The sequence below is a fragment of the Brachyistius frenatus genome, unplaced genomic scaffold (genome assembly GCF_029030835.1).
Source record: "Brachyistius frenatus isolate BFR_SWC_R1_liver_20210118 unplaced genomic scaffold, ASM2903083v1 Contig_33, whole genome shotgun sequence".
Classification (NCBI taxonomy): Eukaryota; Metazoa; Chordata; class Actinopteri; family Embiotocidae; genus Brachyistius; species Brachyistius frenatus.
The window spans coordinates 1,723,058-1,745,241 of record NW_027210632.1 but is presented as its reverse complement, the minus strand read 5'-3'; the positions used below and the strand labels follow the sequence as shown (position 1 = coordinate 1,745,241).

The following is a 22,184-nucleotide window of genomic DNA, read 5'->3' as shown; positions in this document are numbered from 1 at the left end:
AAGTGGCCCATCTCAGCTAACACAAGAGAGAGATCAGATTTTTTTTTTTATCAATTTCCCCAAAACTCTCTATCAAATGATTTCATTTTTTGGTGAAGTGCTTCGTTGAACTTATCTACCGCTTAACTCGCCTACAGGGAATGGTGAGCTCTCAGGGATTAGTAGTAGGGTGTTGGGTGTTTGAGAGTAAAAAGGATAGAAGGAGAAGTGATGAGAAGGAAAATAAAGGGTAGAGGAGGACAGAAGAGAAGATTTCTGGATAAGCTGTTGGAGTTTGTCCCTGTTTTTGAACCTCAAGTCCCTACTTCCCTCCCTGCCTCTGCAGCGAGACTCCTAAACCTTGTCTCCATTACCTCACATCATCCCTCTTTCTTCCCTTTCTTCCTCGTCTCCCTAATTTCTGCACAAGTAAGAGGTGGTTCAGAAGGAGGAATGAGGCAAGGAAAGGAAAGGTGGCTTGTGAGAGTCTATCAGGCTGGATTTACACAAGAACAAGGATATTTTAGCCCCATGTGTCTCAGATCGGAAATTACAACACAATTTTCATTCCTTAAACATTACAATGTAAAATAATCAACTTGTTCTAAATATAACATTTTAACACCTACAACTGGCAAATAAACTTTAAAACCACTATCACAAGTCTGGATCGTAAAATCTGTTAACAACAAAGGGAATCTTATTTAAATAAAACGATTGTCTCCAAAAGAAGGGCAATCTGGGATCACATTAGGGTTAAAGCTCCACTTTCCCTCTGCCACTTCCGACCTGTGTAAACCCAACCCCCCTACTCTAGCATGTTGTGTCCGGTTCTCCCCTCACTTGGAAGGATTTGATGAAGGTCCACAGCAGGGTCCGAATCCCTTCCCCGCGAGACAGCAGCTTCACCAGCCTCATCACGCGGAACAGCCGGAAGAAGGTGATGGAGATCCTGGCGTTCTCTTCAGAGTTCTGCAGTCCCTTTTGGTGGGGTTTGGTGTTTTTTATGTTTTTAGAAAAAACACAGGACGCATGGGAACACATGCAGATAGGTAAGGGAGGGAATACACGCACACACGCGCGCACACGCACACACACACACACACACACACACACACACACACACACACACACACACACACACACACACACACACACACACACACACACACACACACACACACACACACACACACACACACACACACACACACACACACACACACACACACACACACACACAGGTATAGATGATCACGGACATACACACATACATAAACAAACACAGACATGTGCAGAAATGCAGACATACAAGTAACATTTGTATGCATATTCCCACCCACGCATAGATATGGATGTAAATATACATAACATGCACCCACACACCCACCCACACACACACACCCACACACACCGACGCACCCACCCACCCACACACACACACACACACACACACACACACACACACACACACACACACACACACACACACACACACACACACACACACACACACACACACACACACACACACACACACACACACACACACACACACACACACACACACACACACACACACTGAGTTAATAAATGGAAATCTGCGTCCTACTAAATCCCATCAAAATCAACTGACACTAGAGATTTGGGAGAGAATCGGGCAGTCATGCTTGTTTTTGTGACTTCATGGAAAAATCACTTGGCAACAAAGAGATCAACAAATCATCTGCCGGTTTCCTAAATCCACCTGCTTCAGCCTCTGTTCCTCTTTTTAAACTGGATCCATCCAACCGTGCAATCAGACATCTCAGAGTTACTTTACAGTTGTTACATGAACCATCTTTAAAGGCAGCTAAATGATTTGCCTTTACTGGTATTATGGGTTCTTAGAAAACCCTCTGTTCTTCCTTAAATCTCATCTGATTGCTGTCATTATCATGGCAAACAAAACACCCTTGGTTTTTGGGTCTGTCCTAATACAGGTTAATCCAGCCTTGCACTGACATTTGACAAAAAAAAAAGCATTAAAATACTTTTGGGACCCCTGAAGTAACTCATCAAAACTGAGCTGAAGGATTTTGTCACTGCACATCCCAGAGAGTCTTCCACTGATGGAGGTAAGCACTTCCATAAATCACAGATACAATAGAAAAATCCCAGCCTGCAGGTTGATTCCTGTTCCAGTAAATCATGCATGCAGGCTAATTGTTTGTCTGTAACAGAGAAACTGGCCACCTGGAGGAACAATCCAAAGATGGCAAGACATTACTGCAACATGCAGCCACTGCCATGTAAAAAAAAAAAAAAAAAAATCTCTCTTTATCTGTACCGTCTGTTTGCTATCATCTTCCGGAAACTGTTTATCATTCCAGCAATCTTTTTGCAAAGAGTCTGCAATATTTTGCCTCTCAAGGCATTTAAGTAATACATTATTTGGTGTGCTTCGGACTTTTTTCTTTTTATTCCAAATCCCAGCAAAGTTCTTAAGTGCAAGGTCAGGAGACACTGCTTTCTATTGTGCCAGTAGTCATCCACAGGAAATAACTCCACAATGAAATATTGAGGGCATCTCACCGAGTGCTTTTCTAATACAGATTTATTTATTTATGCTGCTCTGGCTTGTTCTCTGGGACAAAAAGGCAGAAAAACAAAGGCAACATCAGGGTTTGTGTACCACATGATGCAATTAATACAGTAGCTAAGGACCCAGCTAAGGATATCACTCACAATTTACACCACGGACAGCACATAAATCAGGTGAGGATATCATTTCATAGAAGTAACCATAACAACACTAACAATTATACAAGAACAACAAGAAAATGTTTAATAATCAACATCTAACTACACATTTCCACACAAATATGCACAAAATGATCTTGACCACAAAACAATTGCCATTTCAACCACAACAATGTAACCGGAATAGAGCCATACTACATCTGTCTTCACTATAACAAATAAATGTGACATCAAAAAACCCCACAACATCAGCATCTCTGACCTCTGAGTCTGTTTTGCCATTTGTGTTTTTCCAAGAAGTCATCAATTCTTTATGTTAATCCCAAAGAGAACACAATGTGCTCCTGCAGAGAACGCGCCATTCTCCACACATCTGACTGCAATTTGGGATAACAAATGTCAAATTTATTGCTACTTTTCAACATAATCTGGTAATAATGATCTGGTTTGTAAAATGTTACATAATATTTATTCTTCTATAAATCTGTGATAACAGGAAAAAAAAAGGTTTCTAAAAGTAGCAATTTTTCTGATGTAGTGTTGCCAAGTAACTCAAGACACAAGTTGTCCCAAACTCCACTGACAGATATGCAAAAAAATGACACATCCTTCTGAGGAGTGAAAGTCACAAATCTGTACTGCATGTAATACCACAACCGCACCACAGTGGGTACCATTGAGAGAGAGGAAGGAGCGAACGGAGAGGTACAGTGACAGTAAGTGTAACTGAGAGAGAGAGAGAAAGAGCATAAAAGAGCAAGAGAAGGAGACTGAAGACGAAGAATAGTTTGAATTATTCAGATATAAAACACTGGACTGATTCATAAACAGAAAGACACAGATAGACAGATAGACAGATAGATAGATAGATAGATAGATAGATAGATAGATAGATAGATAGATAGATAGATAGATAGATAGATAGATAGATAGATAGATAGATAGATAGATAGATAGATAGATAGACAGACAGACAGACAGATAGACAGACAGACAGTTCGATAGATAGATAGACAGAAAGACAGACAGATAGATAGATAGACAGACAGATAGATAGATAGATAGATAGACAGAAAGACAGTTCCATAGATAGATAGATAGATAGATAGATAGATAGATAGATAGATAGATAGATAGATAGATAGATAGATAGATAGATAGATAGATAGATAGATAGATAGATAGATAGATAGATAGATAGATAGATAGATAGATAGATAGATAGATAGACAGACAGAGTGATAGCGTGACCATGATGGCTTGTACTGATGACAAAGCACAAAAGATACCACACCCATAAGGGAAAGGGCCGCAACTTGCAAGCCATGGGGGAGGTGGGGATAGCGGGTGCCATGGCAACAACAATAGCCACTCAAAGTAAGTCAAAAGACTCCAGTTATACTAGGCCTGCACAATACAGTGCCCTTCACCATTCATACACAGATATATATACTGTATACAAACATGTAAAAGTATGAACAACAGCAACACAAAATATAGCTCTGGACATGCTGCAGAAGATATCAGCAGGAGCGACAAAGGGGAGAGGACGAGGTGAACAAGAAGCCAAAAGTTTTGGATCATACCGTGGATGGCATAGCAGGAGGAGGGATGGAAGGATGGAGGGATGGAGGGATGGTGGAGGAGGTAGGGAGGCGGACAAGGTTACCGTCGGCGCGTACCATTGGCCTTACCACAGGGGGGTGAGAGGAAGAAGAGGAGGAGGACGAAGAGGAGGACGAAGAGGAGGAGGACGAGGACGAGGAGGAGTCAGCTGGCTTTAAGGAAAGGCAACAAAGATCAGCACCAGAGTAGCGCCTCGGTGTGTGTGTGCTTTATGTGACTGTGCATGTACAATATATGAGTGTTTTATATGTGTTTGTGCTTTTGGTGGAAAGTAGTGGAAAATAGTGGAAATCTTGGCACCAGCTCAGACAAACAAAGCACCAGTATAGTGAGAGTTCATTTTCTGATCAACTCTCACATGGTGGTGACAAAACGTCATTTTATCTGAGCTAAAAGGGAGATTTCTGTATGATATTACCGCATATGGAGACTGGCTTCATCCTCTGTGAGGGCCACATCAAGCTACATCACTTCTTATCAAAGTAGTAGAGGACTGAAATGCATAGGAAATGTGGGATTTCTGTCCAGTGCCTTCAGGGCCAAAACACGGATGATAGAGAGACAGCTTTCGCCATCATCACTTATATGTAGGGCTGATGTCACATGAGCCCATGAATCTGTGTGTATGATGGGGCGGTGGGAGGCGCCTCGGTAGCTATCTGTTTTTCTTTCTGCCAGCTGCAGCTACAGTAGAAACAGTGGTTAACTCAGGCCACGTTTACCAAATGCATCATATATTATTCAGGTCACATGGAGTTTGACTGTTGTCAGGTCAAAATAACCTGACAACAGTCAAACTCCATGTGAAATTAAATGACTTGAACCTTGACGTGAGGTTAATTTACTTTCAGGTCAAAGAAGCCTTACAATTTCACATTAAAAGAGGACACTAAGATAAGCTATAGGTCTGGGTTTACTGGTGAAAAAGATGATGCTTTTGGAAATTGGAGCCCACTTGTGTTTACATAAGAAGCACACAAACCATATACTGTAGGGAGACACCCACTGGTTATCCCTGGCATTGCAACACTTTAGACTGCTGAGAGTGATAGATTAACTTGAAGTTCAATCTATGACTCAGGAGCTGTTCACTCTACATTGGGATTGGCCCTGTTAGAACATCTCACTGCAAAATAAATGCATCATTGCTCCCTATCTTCTCAAGGAATAGAGAAGGACCCACGCCAGTAAGATTAAGGGAGACAGAAAGCATTAAAGAAGAAGAATTTAGGAAGCAAAATAGGAAAGAAAGCGGATATTTAAGAATTAAGAACATGAGTGGAGGAAGGAAAGCAAAAGAGGAAAGAAATGAATTTCAGAGAGCAAGAATACACAAAATAAAAAAAGTAAAGAAGGAAGGAAGGAATGAGGCATTTAATGAGATTCTAACAGGGCCATACACACAGCTGTATGATCACACACAGTAATGTACACAGAGTAAGAGGTTTTATCAAGCCCTATTGATTAAAAATACACTTAAGTATTACAAGCGTTTACCCTGTTCCCTTTTTCTAAATAACCAGCAGCCAGACCACAAACAATGATAATAATCTGTTGATGTAACAATGCCGAAAAAAGACCAAAGAGAGAATATGGGTACGTGTGTGTTCGTGGGCGTATGTACTGATGACAAAAACTAAGGTGTATTATTTTGTTAAGGAAAGTTGGAAGTAAGGATAACTGTAGGAGGGGAGGGAAAAGTGATGGATAAAGGGGAAATGTGCAGGGAAGAAGGAAGGAAGGAAGGAAGGATGCAGAGAAGGAAGATTTCCTGATTCACATGAAGTGTGCACTGAGTAAAAAACTAAAAGGTAAGAGGACGTGTTTTTGTCAGAGTGTGATGAAAAGAGGGCCATGTGGTTTAATTTAAGCACAATGTAAATGTGGATGTGCTTCATTTTCAAATTGAAATCAAAGCAGTGACACAGAATCAAATTAAACTCATATAATTCCTCATTATCATTTATTATAAACTTGACTCTAAAGGGAACTTGTGGCCCTAGAGGTTTGGTACATGAAGTGCAATCTTAACCAAAATAAATTCAGTAGAAAAACAAATACACAGTAGTCCTTTCAGGCTGGACTACAGTGCAGATGTGAGTCACTCAGGTCACTGGATTTATGAGCGTATTTAAATGGAACTTGAGCAGTTTTCTCACATTGCACATAATTTTTTCGAGCAAAAAATTCATCAGTTCAGTCAGTTCAGTGGGTAACATGTGTGTCATGAGAACACACTTTTTGTTTCTCATTTTTGATCCATATATTGTAAGGTGTATGCCATAATGCTGCAGAAAGATGTGTTAAAACACACAAAAAAACTACAATGAAAAAGGATGTTTAAATATATAACAGGTAATTGGTTGAGACTCATGTTACCCAGCTTGCATTTCAATTGAGCAAGCAGCACCGCAAACCCACGAGGAGAAAAGACAGAGAAGGAGAGAGATAAACATCCATAAAAGAAGAGTTAAGTGAACTGAAAAAGTTCAGAAAGAGAAGGAGAGAGATGAGGAGAAGAGAAGGCATTCCAAAGAGAGAGAAAGAAAAGGAGAAGTAGATGCAGCCCATACTGGCATCGTCTGCAAGACACCCCTCAGAGCAAACCAGCTACCAATCTGTTCACACTACTTCTACTCAAACCAAAACTGAAACGAAAAAGAAACTATACAAGGTTTAAGAAGCACCCGCAGGTTGCTCGGGAGACCCAGGATTGAGTTCTGTTTCAATGACCAAAAAATGACCACGAAAAATGCAGCTAATATAAGTCAACAGGCACCCAACAGCGCAGCGAAGTGAGTGCATTCAAATGGGATATTTTGGCCATTTAATATTTACTAAAGGCAAAGTGATAACATTTTAAAAGCTAGCCTGTTACTGCACTTCACTGTACACGGAGGAATTCAATAAAAGAGAAGTAGCTGTTGACAAACTGCTACTCGTAGTTTCTAATTCTGCTGCTCAGTATTTAAGTGCTTCTGTGACTGATGAAATGCGGTGGCAGGCTAAAATTTAAAATGCCTACGTGACAGGGTCCCAGTTCCAAAACAGTCAAGAGTTCTCACAGGATTGAAGTGCGGAGGGTTTCTTAAAAAAAAAAGAAAAAAGAAAAGGTAGTTCGGGCATTTCATCACCCAAATGATCAAAAACGACCAGAGGGGCGGAAGAAAAAGAAAAAAAAAAAAACTTGGGGCATGCCTTTAGGTTAGAGGTGAGAGAGAAAAATAATGAAACATTCGGAAAGAACTGCAAACCAGTTAACCAAATCAATCAAAAGCAAACTTCAAACCAAAGAGTTAAGTGCAACATCAGTGACTTGTATAGATGACAAAGGTGTATATCTCTGGCCCGGTGAACATCAGTGTAAAGGTGGCTAATTGAACATGGGTAATTCCCTGCATAGAATGCAATATCTCCAATTATTATTTTTTCACACTGACAGTCTTCATCAATTGTTCACTTTCCTGTCTCTCTGAACAATTATATGCCACTTGCATCAGACTCAGATAAATTATTTCCCTGCACAGCAACATGATGGTACCTTATGATCCCCCTTCACAGCAAATTATTGTAATACCTACATAGAAAAACTGAATAAAACATATAATCACCAAGTGTAGTTTAGAAATTACCCAGAGTTGTTTCCGAGCAGCCTCTCATAGGGACGAATGAATTCCCTTTCTAACGGCATGAAAATAAGTGCCATGCTCACACACCCCTGGGATACACTAACCTTATTTGTATGGTCTGAGATGGAACACACTGCATTCAACCATGAGGGGACATAACGGGGTACCCGAGTGCATATTCTCATCTTGTCTCTTGTCCTCAAACCAGCTAACAATTGAGAGAGGATTTCAGGTAAATAATTTGCATGCATCCACATGTAGTTGACTGAATTTTGTCTAACATTGATGTGACATAGTCATAAAATACACTCATTTGCTTTCTTGGTGAGCATTAGATAAGCAAACTTAGACCTCTCTCTCTCTCTCTCTCTCTCTCTCTCTCTCTCTCTCTCGTTTATTGGTCAAACATGAAACTGAAACCATCTGATGAATAGCTTAGCTTAGCTTATCATGAAGACTGGACACAAAGGGAATAAGCTAGCCTTCCAAAGGTAAAACAAATCCCTCAGTAAAACACTAACTGGGTTTTTCATGGATTTAACAAATGAGGTGAACCATGTTTAATAGTGTTTATTTCAGCACTGCTAGACTAGTAGTTGTGGTGGTTTCAGCTTTTTTTCAGCTAAGGCAACCATCTCTTGGTTACAGTTTTATGTTTAACAAATAGATATGAGAAAGCATCAATCTTCTTCACTCTTCATCAGTTTCTCTTCTAATGCTTGAAAAGATTGCAAATAAGCTCATTTAACCACATTCAACCAAACTATACTTCTAAAAGAAGCAATCCTGTTTTGCTTATTTTGACCGCTATAACTGAAATGACATGAGCAAAGAATAACCTATAATTGACACAAAAGTACTGGATTTAAAAGGTGATCCACAGAGAGATGAGATGTTGCATGGCTCATTTGCTTGTTAGAGTCCAAGCAAAGCATGGCATTTGTGTCTTTACGCTGACATACAGACAACACATCAAAGTTAAACTTATAGAGAACTGCTTTCATCTACTGAGCTGCGACTTTCCGTCCCGAGGACTTCTCATTGCAAATGCAAAGTTTTTCAGATGGATCGTGAGTCATCAAATGGATCTGAATGATATACTTGACTACAAAAAAAAACAACAACTCATTTATTCAGCAAGAATGCTTTTGTGGCATCCATTACTTTGGCCAGTTTGATCAAGAAATAATTTTCTTCTGAGGCTATACGAAGAGGAAGTCAGCCAACCGAAATTGCAGTTTTCCATGGTTCTCAAACTATTCTCCTGCCAAAGAGCACTTTGAATATCACATGAGTAAAACATCAATTATCCCTAAAGTGTAAATACAATAGACACTCGACATTTGACTTGTGTTTGGGATATTCATTCTTATTCAGCCCCACAGCTGACCATACGGCTTCCACGTCGATAATAAATGAATTCATACATACATTTACATAAATTTCATGGGTCCTGAATAAATCCATTCATGGATCAAATTGTTCCCCATATCTGCACATTGCTATTGTTGGATAAAAGTAAAAAAAAAGAAAATAAATTGTTTCTCGAGTGTTTTTTGACCCTTGGGTCAAAACACCATTGTTCAAAAGACAGAGAATATGCACTTGTTCCCTTATGTGGATGTGTGGCTCTTTTCTACAAACACAGTACAGTAACAGGCCTGGATATATCACCTTTGTATCTGTCATGCTATACAGTGTCCATCATGCCGGGGGAATGGACAGTATCCCCTGTTGCACTGATGAAAGATCAAATAAAACCGATGTGTAACCAAACCAAGTGCTGAGGAAATGCAATAGGTTCTATTGACAAATGCAATAGTCTCTGATGCTGTTGATGCTCAGCAGACCGAGGCATAAATACCTATCTGAGGGCAGTTTCAAATATCTAAGTAGTAAATATCAAAGGAGAGTTTGGCTTGCAGCATTATTACACTGCTACATACAAGCTGAGTGACACGCTGCAGGCGTGAGAAAGGGAGAACATTGGGAAAGAAGTGGTTGGGGAAACCTCTGTTGTTATAGTCATTCATATTTGTATTAAAAACTGAAAGAGTAATGGTAACTGACCATGTCAAAAGTTATTCAGATGTAGGGGAAGGAAACCTAACTGTAAATATCAGTTGTTGTTTTTTTGTTTTTTTTATACATATTAAATTACACACCCTTCAGAGGCCACTGTTCTCCAGTTTGATTGTGCCACATCTGGCTGTTTTATCTGCCAGACCTATTCAGCCATCTCTTAACTTCAAATATTGCACAGCTGAAGTTTCCTAATCATTTGAAAGCATGCGAGATGGGTATCAGCGCTCGGTCTGTTTGTGTGTGTGGGAATGGCAGAGCAGGCAGGCAGGAAGGGAGGGAGGAGTTGGACTACTTACGTTAACCTCAGTGATCGCTATGTCAACAATGCTACCCACAACTATCAAGGCATCAAATGTGTTCCATGCATCAACAAAATAATGCTGCGTAGGGGTGGAAAGAAAAAGAAAACAACAGAAAGAAAAGGACAGAACATAAGACATTTAAAAAAATGGAAAGAACGGAAATAAAAGGAGAGAGGAGAAAAATAAGATAAAAACATTACATACATGAGCATTGGCGTTTTTTAGTAGGAGGAGAGAGGGAAGGAATCGACAAAATTAAACGGCAAAAAAAGAAAAGAAGGGGCAGTCTGAAAGAGATGGACAGCAGAGGAAGAGCAGCAGCGATCGGTCATGCTTGTCCATGAGGAAATGTCAACAAGTACAACAGTAAGAACAAATTGCAACAAAATCACGACTAAAAAAAAACAAAACCTGTTGCTGCAGTTAAAAAAATGAAAAGCTGTGTAAGGCTGCTTGTGATTGGTCAGTGAGTTAGTTCAGTTAGTTAGGTGATCAAACCTGGGTACATGTCACAATGTGACAGAAAAAAAACCAAGAACCCAACAACATTTGAGATACTGAAAAGAAAAAGGGAGGAAGACGCAAGACAGAATCCCCTTGTGTTCAAAGCTAAACCCTGCCTTTGTTGCCTCTACTCTCTATGAAACACAGGAAGAAGCTTGTTCTTGTACAGGAACCTTTGTGGCCTGGGATGTGTCCCCCTGAGTGGCAGAGGCCATCTTGGATTTAAGAATGAAGGGAGAGGAGGAGGAGGAAGAAGAGAAAGAGGAGGCAGACAAGGAAGATAGAGAGATGGAGAGAGACAACAGCACGACACAGAATAGCTACAAAGAAAAGGAGAGTAGAAGAATTTGAAAGATTCAGAGGTGAGAGGACACGAGACAGAGACAGAGACAGAGACAGAGAAGGAGAGACAAGGAGAGTGAAAGGGGACATCATACTTACGTTGATTTCACTGAGAATGACGTCTATTATGCTGCCAATTACGATGAGGAAATCAAACACATTCCAGGGATCACTAAAGTACCCCTACACAGGATGAGGTGAGCAAGAGGAGGAGGAGGAGGGTAAGAAAGGTAGGTTAGAACGAAAACAACATCTGCTGCCACTTGGCATCCCAGATTAAGGTGGTATGAGGTCGTACAGTACACTGAGCAAACAAAAAAAATCAGCTACACTAGATGAGCCAACACATGAAAGGAGAAGTTTCCACTGTGTTATCTGCTCATCAAGTGCAGCTGAAGTTCCTGCTCTGTTAAGGATGGTATGTTAGATCGCTGTTATTTATGTCTTCCACCTGCATCTAGGGGCCATTCAGCAGAACTGTGGCAGTGATTATACTGATTATACTCTGTTTACTTAACTTATTGTGACCAATTCACTACTAGCACCGATACAAAGAAAGTATTTATCTAAAATGTTCACATTTCGTAAGGCCAGAATAAATAAGTCAGAAAACTAAAATGATATCTACACTCTAAATACAGAGAGCTACATCTTAGAAAGTTACGTTACTTCAGCTTGTTTTCGATTGTTTTCCAATTCCTCACCTTCGTTTTTTTTAATTTTTTTTATCACTGTGAACTTGGAAGGCTAAAGATGTTTGCACCAATGCAATACACCAACACTGGAGCAATATTTTAGTTACTGTCTGCCTAAAGATAGTTTATTAGTTGGAGCAGGAAAATTAGAAAGCTGTTTAATGAGATGCTTAGTGAGACGACTACAATGATCCTACGCAATGATTGTACAACTTTCAACAAACACTGTAAGCTCTTAGGTATGTATGGCACAACAAATACCACTCAGTTGTTTTCACCATTTAGTAAATTGGCAGACAAAGAGTGAGACTGAGAGGAGATCAGTCTTACTGATCTATTTTAAGCATCTGTCATCAGCAGCTGAGGTATTATCATGAAAAGCAAGAACACCTCTTGACTAAATTCATCAGCAAATTGGCATTATGCAAATGTCACAAGGTGTCCTTCCTTGGATAATGTGGATTTAACGTTGTTTTAAGTCTTAGGATATCAATTTTAATCCAGAGTTAAATATTAGTGACCCAAACTGGTACGATGTATGGATTGACTAAATCAGACAAACTAAACATACCATAGGTTACACATGACTTTCAAAAACAGGTTTTTAAAGGAATTACTGGGCTCATAAAGAAACATGTTATTCATTAAAGATGTGCTCAGATATTCAAAACAGTACAACACATTAAGAAAAGAAAACAAGGAATTGAGCTTGTAACTGTTGCTGCTCCGTGGCTGAGATGGTGAAACCTGTTAAAAAGTATTGGTTAAATAAAATAACTCTTTTCCATAGAGCTACTATTACTTGAGCTAAAGCTAGTTGACACCTGTGAAGTAAAACTGTTAATTCGCTGGTCCTCTCTGTGTGATGACTGCTCAAAGCAAAAGTTTATCAAGGCAAGTCAAACTATACAAAACAAGTTATGTTATGTTCAGTATGGTTTGGGAATGTGTTGTCACGCTTCACTTCAGAAGGAAAACAAGTATCAGTTTTGTTATGTTGTTTCCATCTCATAAAGATTCACAACTCTACTGGAGGAACCATGACGTGCTTCATTTGGGCAGTACTTAAGGTAAACATTAAATAACATTACAGACTGCACATAATGCAGCACAGCATGATGTACATTCCCAGGCCCGACAAGTTGTTCGTTCTAACTGGGTGCTTAAAATACTGCAAGTCATGCGTTATGTTACTCAGACTAAATGGTCTAAATAGAAATGACTATTTTCAGAAGTTATTACAAGATAACCGTCTGTCATCCATTTGAATGAAAGCTCACATTTTGTAGGAACATGATTTGGATTTTGGAGTTATTCAGATAAACAAAAGAGATTAAGTTTTATTTATATATATATATATATATATATAAGAAGTAAAAAAGAAGCAAAATTATTTCCTCTACACTAGAAATTATGATATTTCTGAAAGCTATTGTGGGCTGAATTGATACTTTATAATGAGCTGATTTTAGTGACATTATTGTTCAAAAGGTGACACTGGCACTGTTGCAAAGGATCCTGGAGAGAATGCATAAAAAAACTCAGCAGGCAGTTTGATTTCACCTTCATATATCTTCTGCCCACTTGAGTGTATTAAAGAAGTCAGGCAGTGAGCTGAAGGCTTTATGTGTTTTTGTCTTTGTTGTTAGATTCACCAAAATCCCCGATAACTGGAAATGCTTGGCTCTTACATTGACCTTTTGATTTACAACCTGCACTGTGCTGGACAAGAGATACAAGGAAAATGTAATATTAAATACACTATGTCTTGCTATTGATTGTACATGAGGATTTTCCACTAAGCCTGTGGTGATAGGAGGAAGTATTCCCATCTGTTACTGTTTAAATTAGCACGAGGAAGTTCAAAGACCAGACCAATAAACTCATGCAGCTACATGGCAACAACAGCATGGCAACAACAGCATGGCAACAACGAAGCAGTGAGAATAAAAATCACATGATGCTATGCACTTATATCCATGGTATTGTCATTATCATCTAGAGGAAATCCAAAAGGTATTAAAAATATACAGTACAGCAAAACATCATTAATCAGTTATCTGCAAAACACATTACTGCCTAAAATGTATTTGTCTTTTTAATTCTTATTTATTAGTTGTAACTAGGAAACGGTAGAGTTGCACATTTATTAGATATGATCTTGTATCTTAATCTAAATTACCTTTATCTGTGCTAGGTTTCTCTGGTCTACAATGATGTACTGTTCTCTGTGTTATTCCATCCTGTATTTAATAGTAATGGACCTACCCTGGGTTTGAAGGCGATCAGTTTAAGGATCATCTCTACGGTGAAGAGTCCAGTGAAGAGCATGTTAAGGATGTTCATGGCATCATTGAAATTCTTAGTCTGTCCATGATGCTGCAAAAAACCCACAAACAGCTCATTAAAGTCCACAAACAATTGTAGTTTTAGAGGAGTTGCCCTAAGTGTAACATTTTCTCATTTTATGTTTGTGGACTTGCATTAGTTTACGAGCGTGTTACTCACCTGCATGGCCAGGCAGATGGTGTTGAGAAGAATGAGCGTGAACATCAGGTACTCAAAGTAGGTGGAGTTGACAACATACCACACCTTATACTGATAAGGGTTTTTAGGGATGTAGCGACGCAGTGGGCGAGCCTTCAGGGCATACTCCACACACTGACGCTGTGACACACACAACACAAAGGTGAGCATACACAAGCGCTGACATTTGCCTTTTACATTTGTCTGCTTGTGTAGTTCCCAGCTCCTCAGCTCTATGTCTCTGGTCCCGGATCATAGTGGAGGAAATGCTGTAGAGCTGTCTTTTGGCAGTCTAAACAAGCCCTCTCCATCCTGGACTGTTCTTCCAACCTTTTATCTGTATTTCCAGGCTCGTTTTGAGACATGGATCATCGCAGAGAACAGGGCTGCAGGGACTTTGCCTTGCTCCTTCTTTAAGCTTTACTCTCAACTGTTGCAGCTCCCTCCTGCCTGGACTACTGTCCCTAAAACTCATATTCAGCCTCTCCACATTCATCTATGTCTGGCCTCCATTCTTTCTCCCTTGTGCTTCCTGAATGACAAAAATGACTTTCCCTCTTCAGTCAGAACAGCAGAGTCCGTCTCTGTCTCCTACTGTAACCTGAAAACTCATACTTGCTGCTAAACAGAAGCACACTAAAACTGTACACACACACACACACACACACACACACACACACACACACACACACACACACACACACACACACACACACACACACACACACACACACACACACACACACACACACACACACACACACACACACACAGGTGCATTTATATATGCGGTGCAATATATTCAGTAATAACTTTATGTAAAACATACAAAAGCTCTACCTGGTTCTTGTCCAGCTCACAGTTCTTATATTCTTGCTCTCCTTGCTCCTGGAATGTGACGATGACGAAACCAACGAAGATGTTCATCATGAAGAAGGCAATGATGATGATGTAGATAATGAAGAAGATGGAGATGACCACGCGGTAGTTGTAGATGGGTCCGACGTCCTCAGCGTGAGAGTCTATGGCCCGGTACAGTAACCTGACAGAAGGCAGGGTAGGTAGAGAGTGTATGACAGAAAAAAAGGGCAGAAAACATCTTTAATTGTGAGAATTGATAGGATATCAGGACATAAAAAAGCAAGTACAAAGTGTTCAGACAACAAACATATAAAAAAAATACATGATCATTGTGTTTGTAAGTGGACACACACCCTGGCCAGCCCTCAAAGGTGGACACTGCAAACAGAGCCATCATGCCTTGCAGGACATCGTCAAAGTTAAAGTCGCTGTTCTCCCACTCTCTCGAGGCTCTTTCGGGTTTCCCCACATCTCCGTCCTTATACATGATGTAGGAGCCCCTGCAAATACAAACACACAAACATATCCATAGGGTTCTTCCAGTAGTTAAGACTGTAAGAGAAGGGTTACCAGGCTGTGTGGAGGAGGACTAGCTTACCTGCAATCTGCGTAAGTCTGTTTCGAGGTGTCACTGCAGTAGAAGAACTTGCCCTGATGGAAAGGCATGGAAACTTAGAGCTCAGAATCAAACAAAGAATAGTAGAATTACCACATTTGGAGTTGTATGCCTCCGCCAACCAGTCAAGTTGCAGTTTAAATCTATGTCCTTGTCACGTATAATATACAGAATGTAGTGAAGACTTTGAAGGCATTTGATAAATTACTGTCCTCTCCTTTTTACCTTAAAGAGTTGTACTCCGATACAGGCAAACATGAACTGGAGCAACGTGGTGACGATGACAATGTTGCCGATGGTCCTGATAGCGACAAACACGCACTGCACAACATGCTGAAAAACACACCAAAAACTTCAGTGAGTCATATTTGTTAAGAAGACAGTGAGTGTGTATAATGTGTCTTTATTATACTGTACTGCACTGTATGTGTTAGTGTGCTAACCTTTAGTCCTTTGGCTCTGTTAATGGCCCTCAGTGGTCTCAACACTCGCAGCACTCTCAGGATCTTCACAACATTAATTGCGCTGGACCTGAAACACATGTGAGATGAAATTATTGACTAGTCAATTAGACTGAACATATCTTACCCTTTATATGCAAGTTAGGAACAACACACATCACAGAATAGTTTATGTATTTTTAACACATACTGTGGAGACTGAGAAAACTGAGAACACAAACCAGGGAAATTAAAATGATTTCGATACAAATAAACTGGACAACTGAAATAAAAAAAAGTGCAATAAGACTCAAGAAGAAAAACATAAAAAAAAAGAATCCAAAAAAATACCTTTAACAATAAAGAAATGAACAAAGCCTTAATATACCTTCAGAGAAAAGTGAAGGTTGGCTTAAACTGCACAAAGTCAGGACTACATGTTTTAATTAAAATGTCTTTATCAAATGCATGCTCAAAAACAATTAAGTATACTTCAAACTATACTTAGAAGATTATATAATGATTGTATCAAAATCCTTCATTAATGTTAAGAGTACTGATTATTTACACACCATTAGTGTCACAAATAGTCATTAGTTATATCATCAATTATCTCAGATCACTTTTACATTGGGGACAGACAACATTGTTTCTATGTTTCACATAAACTGTCCAAAACAGACTTTAATATAACACAAATACACACAAATTACCAAACATACATACACTCAACACGGATAGAGTGACAGATAGACACAAACAGACATCTACAGGCAGACAGAGAATCATTGTGCTATAAGAGTGTCAGTATGAGCCAAAGGTCACACAATGTGACCTTTTGAAGGAAGTGGTTCAAAAGAATGTTTTTTCCATACTAACCAAAAGAATCAAATTAATACCTTGACATTTTGAATTTTATAGTCAGTGTTTGGAAAGAGCTTGAGCATTGGTGCCTCTGTTATCTAAACAACTCTTGGGCCATCCAGGGTGACTGTTACAACATGAAGTGAACAGATATCAAACATATTAATAATCCAGTATGCTTTAATGTGTTAAAGGTGGGTGTTGTTCAGATAACTGAAGAACAAATACAAAAACGTTTTCCAATAGTGTGACGAAGGCAGAAGGAAAAACAAATGCATCCAAAATGTCAACGTATATTTTGAAGGGAGTGACTTTTTAGATGGTTAAAGGAGTGATATAAAGGGAAACATTACTCTGTGTTGACGTCGAAACAGAAAGGAAAGAAAACACCCGTTTTTACAGAGGAAGGTCAAGTTTAAAGGCGGTTAAAGGTAGTTCATGTGGCGCAGGATGCTATCAATCATATATCACAGTTAAACCAGCTGTGAGGATATCTTCTAGCTACAGTACAATCCCTATGAATGTCGAATGAATTATACTCCTAAAATGTTGCTTCAGTTGAGTGGGCTGACATGGATGAAGAACAGCATTTAATAACTACCTGATGACAAGAAGTACTGGCTCTATCTATCTGTTAGAAAACAAAAGTAGACACGGGGTCATCAGATGTGGTTTTGTATTGACCAAGTTAGTATGGTTCTTTCATGTCTGCTGATGTTAGCCATATTTCATGTCACGTTATGAGACTATTCAGGGTGACAACACAAACAGGCCATCTTTCATATGACTAGTGTATATACAATATGTCTAAACAGTTTTTGATGAATGCCTATAATTTATACTGTTAGTGACTAAATTTTTCATTCTGTGTCAGCTTTATGTTCCCCTGCAGCTCTTCTATACCAAGAGGGATGTGTTGAAATAGATCCTTGAAATATGTAATTACTGACTACCAGTAACAGCAAAACTGCATCACACATAAGGTATGCCAAATGAATAAACTACAGAAACGAACAGTCTGCAGGCACTACTAAATGCAACACCATCACAATTAATTTAACTGCGGTATATTCAAGAAAAATCCCACTCACTCACTACCTTTAACAGGCAAAACCCACTGAGTTTTAGCATTCAGGTGTCATTTCTATAGCCCAGGAGAGTTCTGTTTAACCGGAAATATGAGATCTGAATTTGACCTACCCCCAAATCTATGACAAAGAACAGATGAACAAACTCATTGATAATAATCGGACATGAAAAGGTAACGAGAATTGGAAGACCCGGAATAATTTAGCCAACAAAAAACGTTTTTCTGATTAAAAAACAATTACACCGCTGCCTGTAAAGAGGCCTTTGGGGCATGGATCTAGTGCCGAAATCATACTCAGAGTTCAGAGTAACAAATCATTTATCATTTATTATCTATACAGTACTATCCCACGAAACTATATCTGTCGATAACGTTACAGATTATAGATTTTCTTTTGTTCTTGCTCTGGACGAGGCTTCGACTAAACTCTCCAGGACAATAGAAACATCAAATCAAAAGAGTGACAGTTTTACACGAGTAAGGTGAAGGTTTGTTTAAGGGGTTATTAATACGGACTAATATGGACTTACGTCGAGAAGTCTAGTCTATTAAGCATTAGAGACAGAGAGTGTGGTATAGCATATTAAACATCAGAAAATATCACAGCAATTCATGGAGTTATTTGCTGAGCAGAGAACATTTTAATAAACATCACAAAAGGAGAAAGGATTTGGAGTAATGAAGTGTGAAGTTGTTAAGAGAACAGAGAGAAGTGTGAAGCATGGGGCATGTTACAAACCAAAATGTTTTTCCCACTTAGCTGCTTGACAACTAAATTTGTGTGTATTGGTCTTTTGCAATCGTCACTATTTATCTAACTGGTCTCGTGTTTTAAAATGTAATAACACACATGTATGATGATATTTGGCCAAATAAACTGCTAAAGCAACTGAATGAATCAAGTGTCGACTAAAATGGAAGGACAGTGTGAAGCATGCCACAGAAAAACACGGCATTGTACTTACTGTATTCCAGAGGAGATGAGGGACACACTGACCACCACTAAGTCCAGGATGTTGAAATAGTTTCTACAGAATGAACCTTTATGGAGGAAGGCTCCATAGGCTGTCATCTGTAGGGGTCAAAGTTCATTTTTCAGCATCCACAGCACTCACAGCTTTGTACTTATCCTTTGTGGGGTCACAGGGTGCTAGGATAGCTTACCTTGGATTAAGTGGTGTTAGCTTTTAATATTATATAACACTGTACATATATTTTATAAAATAGTTATTCTTCGGTTATCTTTCTTGCCAGGTACAAGAGCCAAATCTAAGTCTCCTATTTGTCTCTCGTGCAAAATGTTTTATAATAAACATGAAATACTACCTTAAGAATGATCTCTATGGTGAAGAGTCCAGTGAAGACGTGATCTGCATAGCCCAGGATCTGAAAAAAACATTTCTTCGGTTTAGAGATAACATAATACCATACAACAACAATCCTGGGGTTTAAAACAAGCTTTTCTGAATGAAAAGTAAACAGAGATGTTATAACATCAGTGGGATGATGACAAAATTGTGACTGAACCAAGGTATAACATCTTGAAAATGGCTGAATTAATCCAGCAACCTTCAAAATTTACAGTAACTCAGTAAAAACAGACTTGGCATTCTTGCCACTTCGGAGGGCCCACCAGAAGCAACATAACATTTTTTAGGTTAAAGGTCACATCAAACTGTTTACCTAGATGAAATAAAGACAGACACTTGCAGACAAAGCACACACAGAGCTCAGTCTTCACATTAGATTAAAGCTCAGTTTATAGCCATAAACTCTACAGTATATTAATATATGAACAATATAATGAAGCTCTGTTAATGTATACAACTGCAGATATATCATTCACATATACAAACAGAACATGTTTTGGAGCTTGGCTAGAGGCTGAATATAGGGTCTCTGCTATTGCATGCAAATTAATATATGGAATGTTTTATACATTGAGCTTGAAAGCACCATGTAAATGCTGTGTGTAAATAAAACTGTAAATAAACGTTCTTGGTTAAATGTGACTAACTGCAGCATACAACCAGAGAAGTACATTTATGTACGTGTACAAGTACCCAGCTAAAAATGATTGAGTTCAAAAGACACAACAAAGCTGAGAAGGCGTTTCACATCTTCTTAACATGAAATTAATAATAGTTACTAATAGTACTCTGGAGGAAATCCCATTAAGTTTAACCGGCCAGTCACAATAAGCTTTGGTTGCTGTATATGTTGCTGTCAGCTCTAATCCATTTAGTTCAGAATGAATGTATGTGGGCAACTAATGATGGCTACAACGTTTTCAGCCTGCAGCTTTAATGTATATCTGGTTTTATATGTATATAAACTATATTTATGCTGTCTTTTTTTTTATTGAGTGTGTTACCTGGTTTCTGAAGGAGTCGTTCTTGACCGGGTCTTCTGCTGCCAGACTGATGCTACTGAGCAGGATGAAGAAGAGGATGAGGTTGGTGAAGATGTTGTGGTTGACGATCTTATGGCACAGGACCCTGAACCTGTTAAACAAGGTGAAGAAACATATTCAAGGGTCTTATTACAAAAAATTATCAGAGCATTAAGAGGATGAGGATGGACAATGCAGGAGATCAGAAAAGGGAGAAAGACGGGGGAAGATAAGGAAGATGATGAAAGAAACATATGTGAGGCTGAGCTATAGCGTCCTCTTACTTGTTGGTGTGGCTGAAGATGAAGAAAGCACGGGCTTCAGGCATGGGAATAGCCTTCTCCTTCAGCTGAATGTCAGAGAGTGGCCGAGGCCTCGGGCCCACTGGCATCTCTGGCTCATCGTCATCATCGTCTCCTGATGGAAAGGAGGAAGAGAAGAGAGAGGAAAGAGGAGAGGAGGTTAAAGACAAAAGGAGGGCGATTGATGAGAAAAGGGTGTCAAAGTGGAGTTTTAAGTAAATACTGTGGAGCTATGTGCATGTTTGTCTGGAAGCATACTGACAAAGAATTGTGGCACGGTATGATTATGTGAAAGCTTGACTTGTTTCAAAACTTGTGCAGTTGTATACGAGTGGGATGTTCAGTGGTACAATGACTTTATTATACATGATACTGTTTTATACGATTTCTCCAGGACACAAGGACCTGTCAGTTTCTGGCAAGGTACAAGTTTTCATCTACTCATTGACCCATTCATTACTTCATACTCAGAGTGCATGCATGAACTTTGTGGCTGTTACCTATGTAATCATTTGCAGGATACGGGTTCTTCTCTTCACTCTCATCTCCACAGCAGTCATCCATGCTGATCTGCAAAGGAAGAGCAATACATGTATTAATTTGCTCACTCCTTTCAATATACACGCAGGCTGTATTTGCTCACTCATGAACTGTATGTGTACCTTGGTAGCAGTGTTGGTCTCTCCATCAGAAGTAATGGACTTCAGCTCTATCTTCTCCTTCTTCGCCTCCTCCAGAGGCGGCTTCTCGTTGTTATGACGCTTCTCTGGACTGGCGAGCCTGGAGAAACAAGGAGGAAGAAAAAAAAAACGTACCTTATCTTTAGTACCTATCCTGTTCTCCTGTCTGTGGCAGTGTTATCCCCATGTTAAAACACTGAAATGCACTGAATCACACATGAATTAACTCTAAAAGGAAAAAAGTAGATACTTGCATTGATGGGATATATTTAAGTCATAGAGGGCAGCTGTACTTTAATAGTATCACCAAAAGAATAGTGGGCAAAGAAGCGATTGCTCTCCATTACATTTTCTCCTCAGGTCAATAATCAACAGGTTGCAACCAAGAAAGGGACATTTTATGATTTGTGTCACTGCTGTGAACACGATCTTCTTCAGCTGCACTAATATCTCACATTATCACTGCTGGCAAATTTCCTTTATAGGTATTAAGAAAATAAAAATAGCCA

General features: G+C 39.3%; 1 protein-coding gene across 9 annotated transcripts in view; it reads right to left on the bottom strand.

Annotated features, from left to right (window-relative positions):
* The window catches only part of cacna1c (calcium channel, voltage-dependent, L type, alpha 1C subunit), a 178,564-nt gene that overhangs the window by 13,455 nt on the left and 142,925 nt on the right, over window positions 1-22,184 (bottom strand). For 5 of the 9 annotated variants that reach the window (XM_069700296.1, XM_069700300.1, XM_069700298.1 and 2 more), the window contains 16 exons: window positions 21,658-21,775; window positions 21,496-21,565; window positions 20,978-21,110; window positions 20,676-20,805; window positions 19,628-19,687; window positions 19,267-19,373; window positions 16,351-16,438; window positions 16,133-16,240; window positions 15,890-15,942; window positions 15,645-15,791; window positions 15,271-15,472; window positions 14,413-14,571; window positions 14,173-14,283; window positions 11,309-11,392; window positions 4,404-4,499; window positions 823-960 (listed from right to left, as the gene is read on the bottom strand). In XM_069700296.1, coding sequence (XP_069556397.1) covers window positions 823-960; window positions 4,404-4,499; window positions 11,309-11,392; window positions 14,173-14,283; window positions 14,413-14,571; window positions 15,271-15,472; window positions 15,645-15,791; window positions 15,890-15,942; window positions 16,133-16,240; window positions 16,351-16,438; window positions 19,267-19,373; window positions 19,628-19,687; window positions 20,676-20,805; window positions 20,978-21,110; window positions 21,496-21,565; window positions 21,658-21,775 — 1,804 coding nt within the window. Of the gene's footprint in view, window positions 1-822; window positions 961-4,403; window positions 4,500-10,357; window positions 10,442-11,308; window positions 11,393-14,172; window positions 14,284-14,412; window positions 14,572-15,270; window positions 15,473-15,644; window positions 15,792-15,889; window positions 15,943-16,132; window positions 16,241-16,350; window positions 16,439-19,266; window positions 19,374-19,627; window positions 19,688-20,675; window positions 20,806-20,977; window positions 21,111-21,495; window positions 21,566-21,657; window positions 21,776-22,184 lie in introns of all 9 variants that reach the window. The other 4 variants (XM_069700297.1, XM_069700306.1, XM_069700299.1 and 1 more) reach the window with 3 other exon arrangements.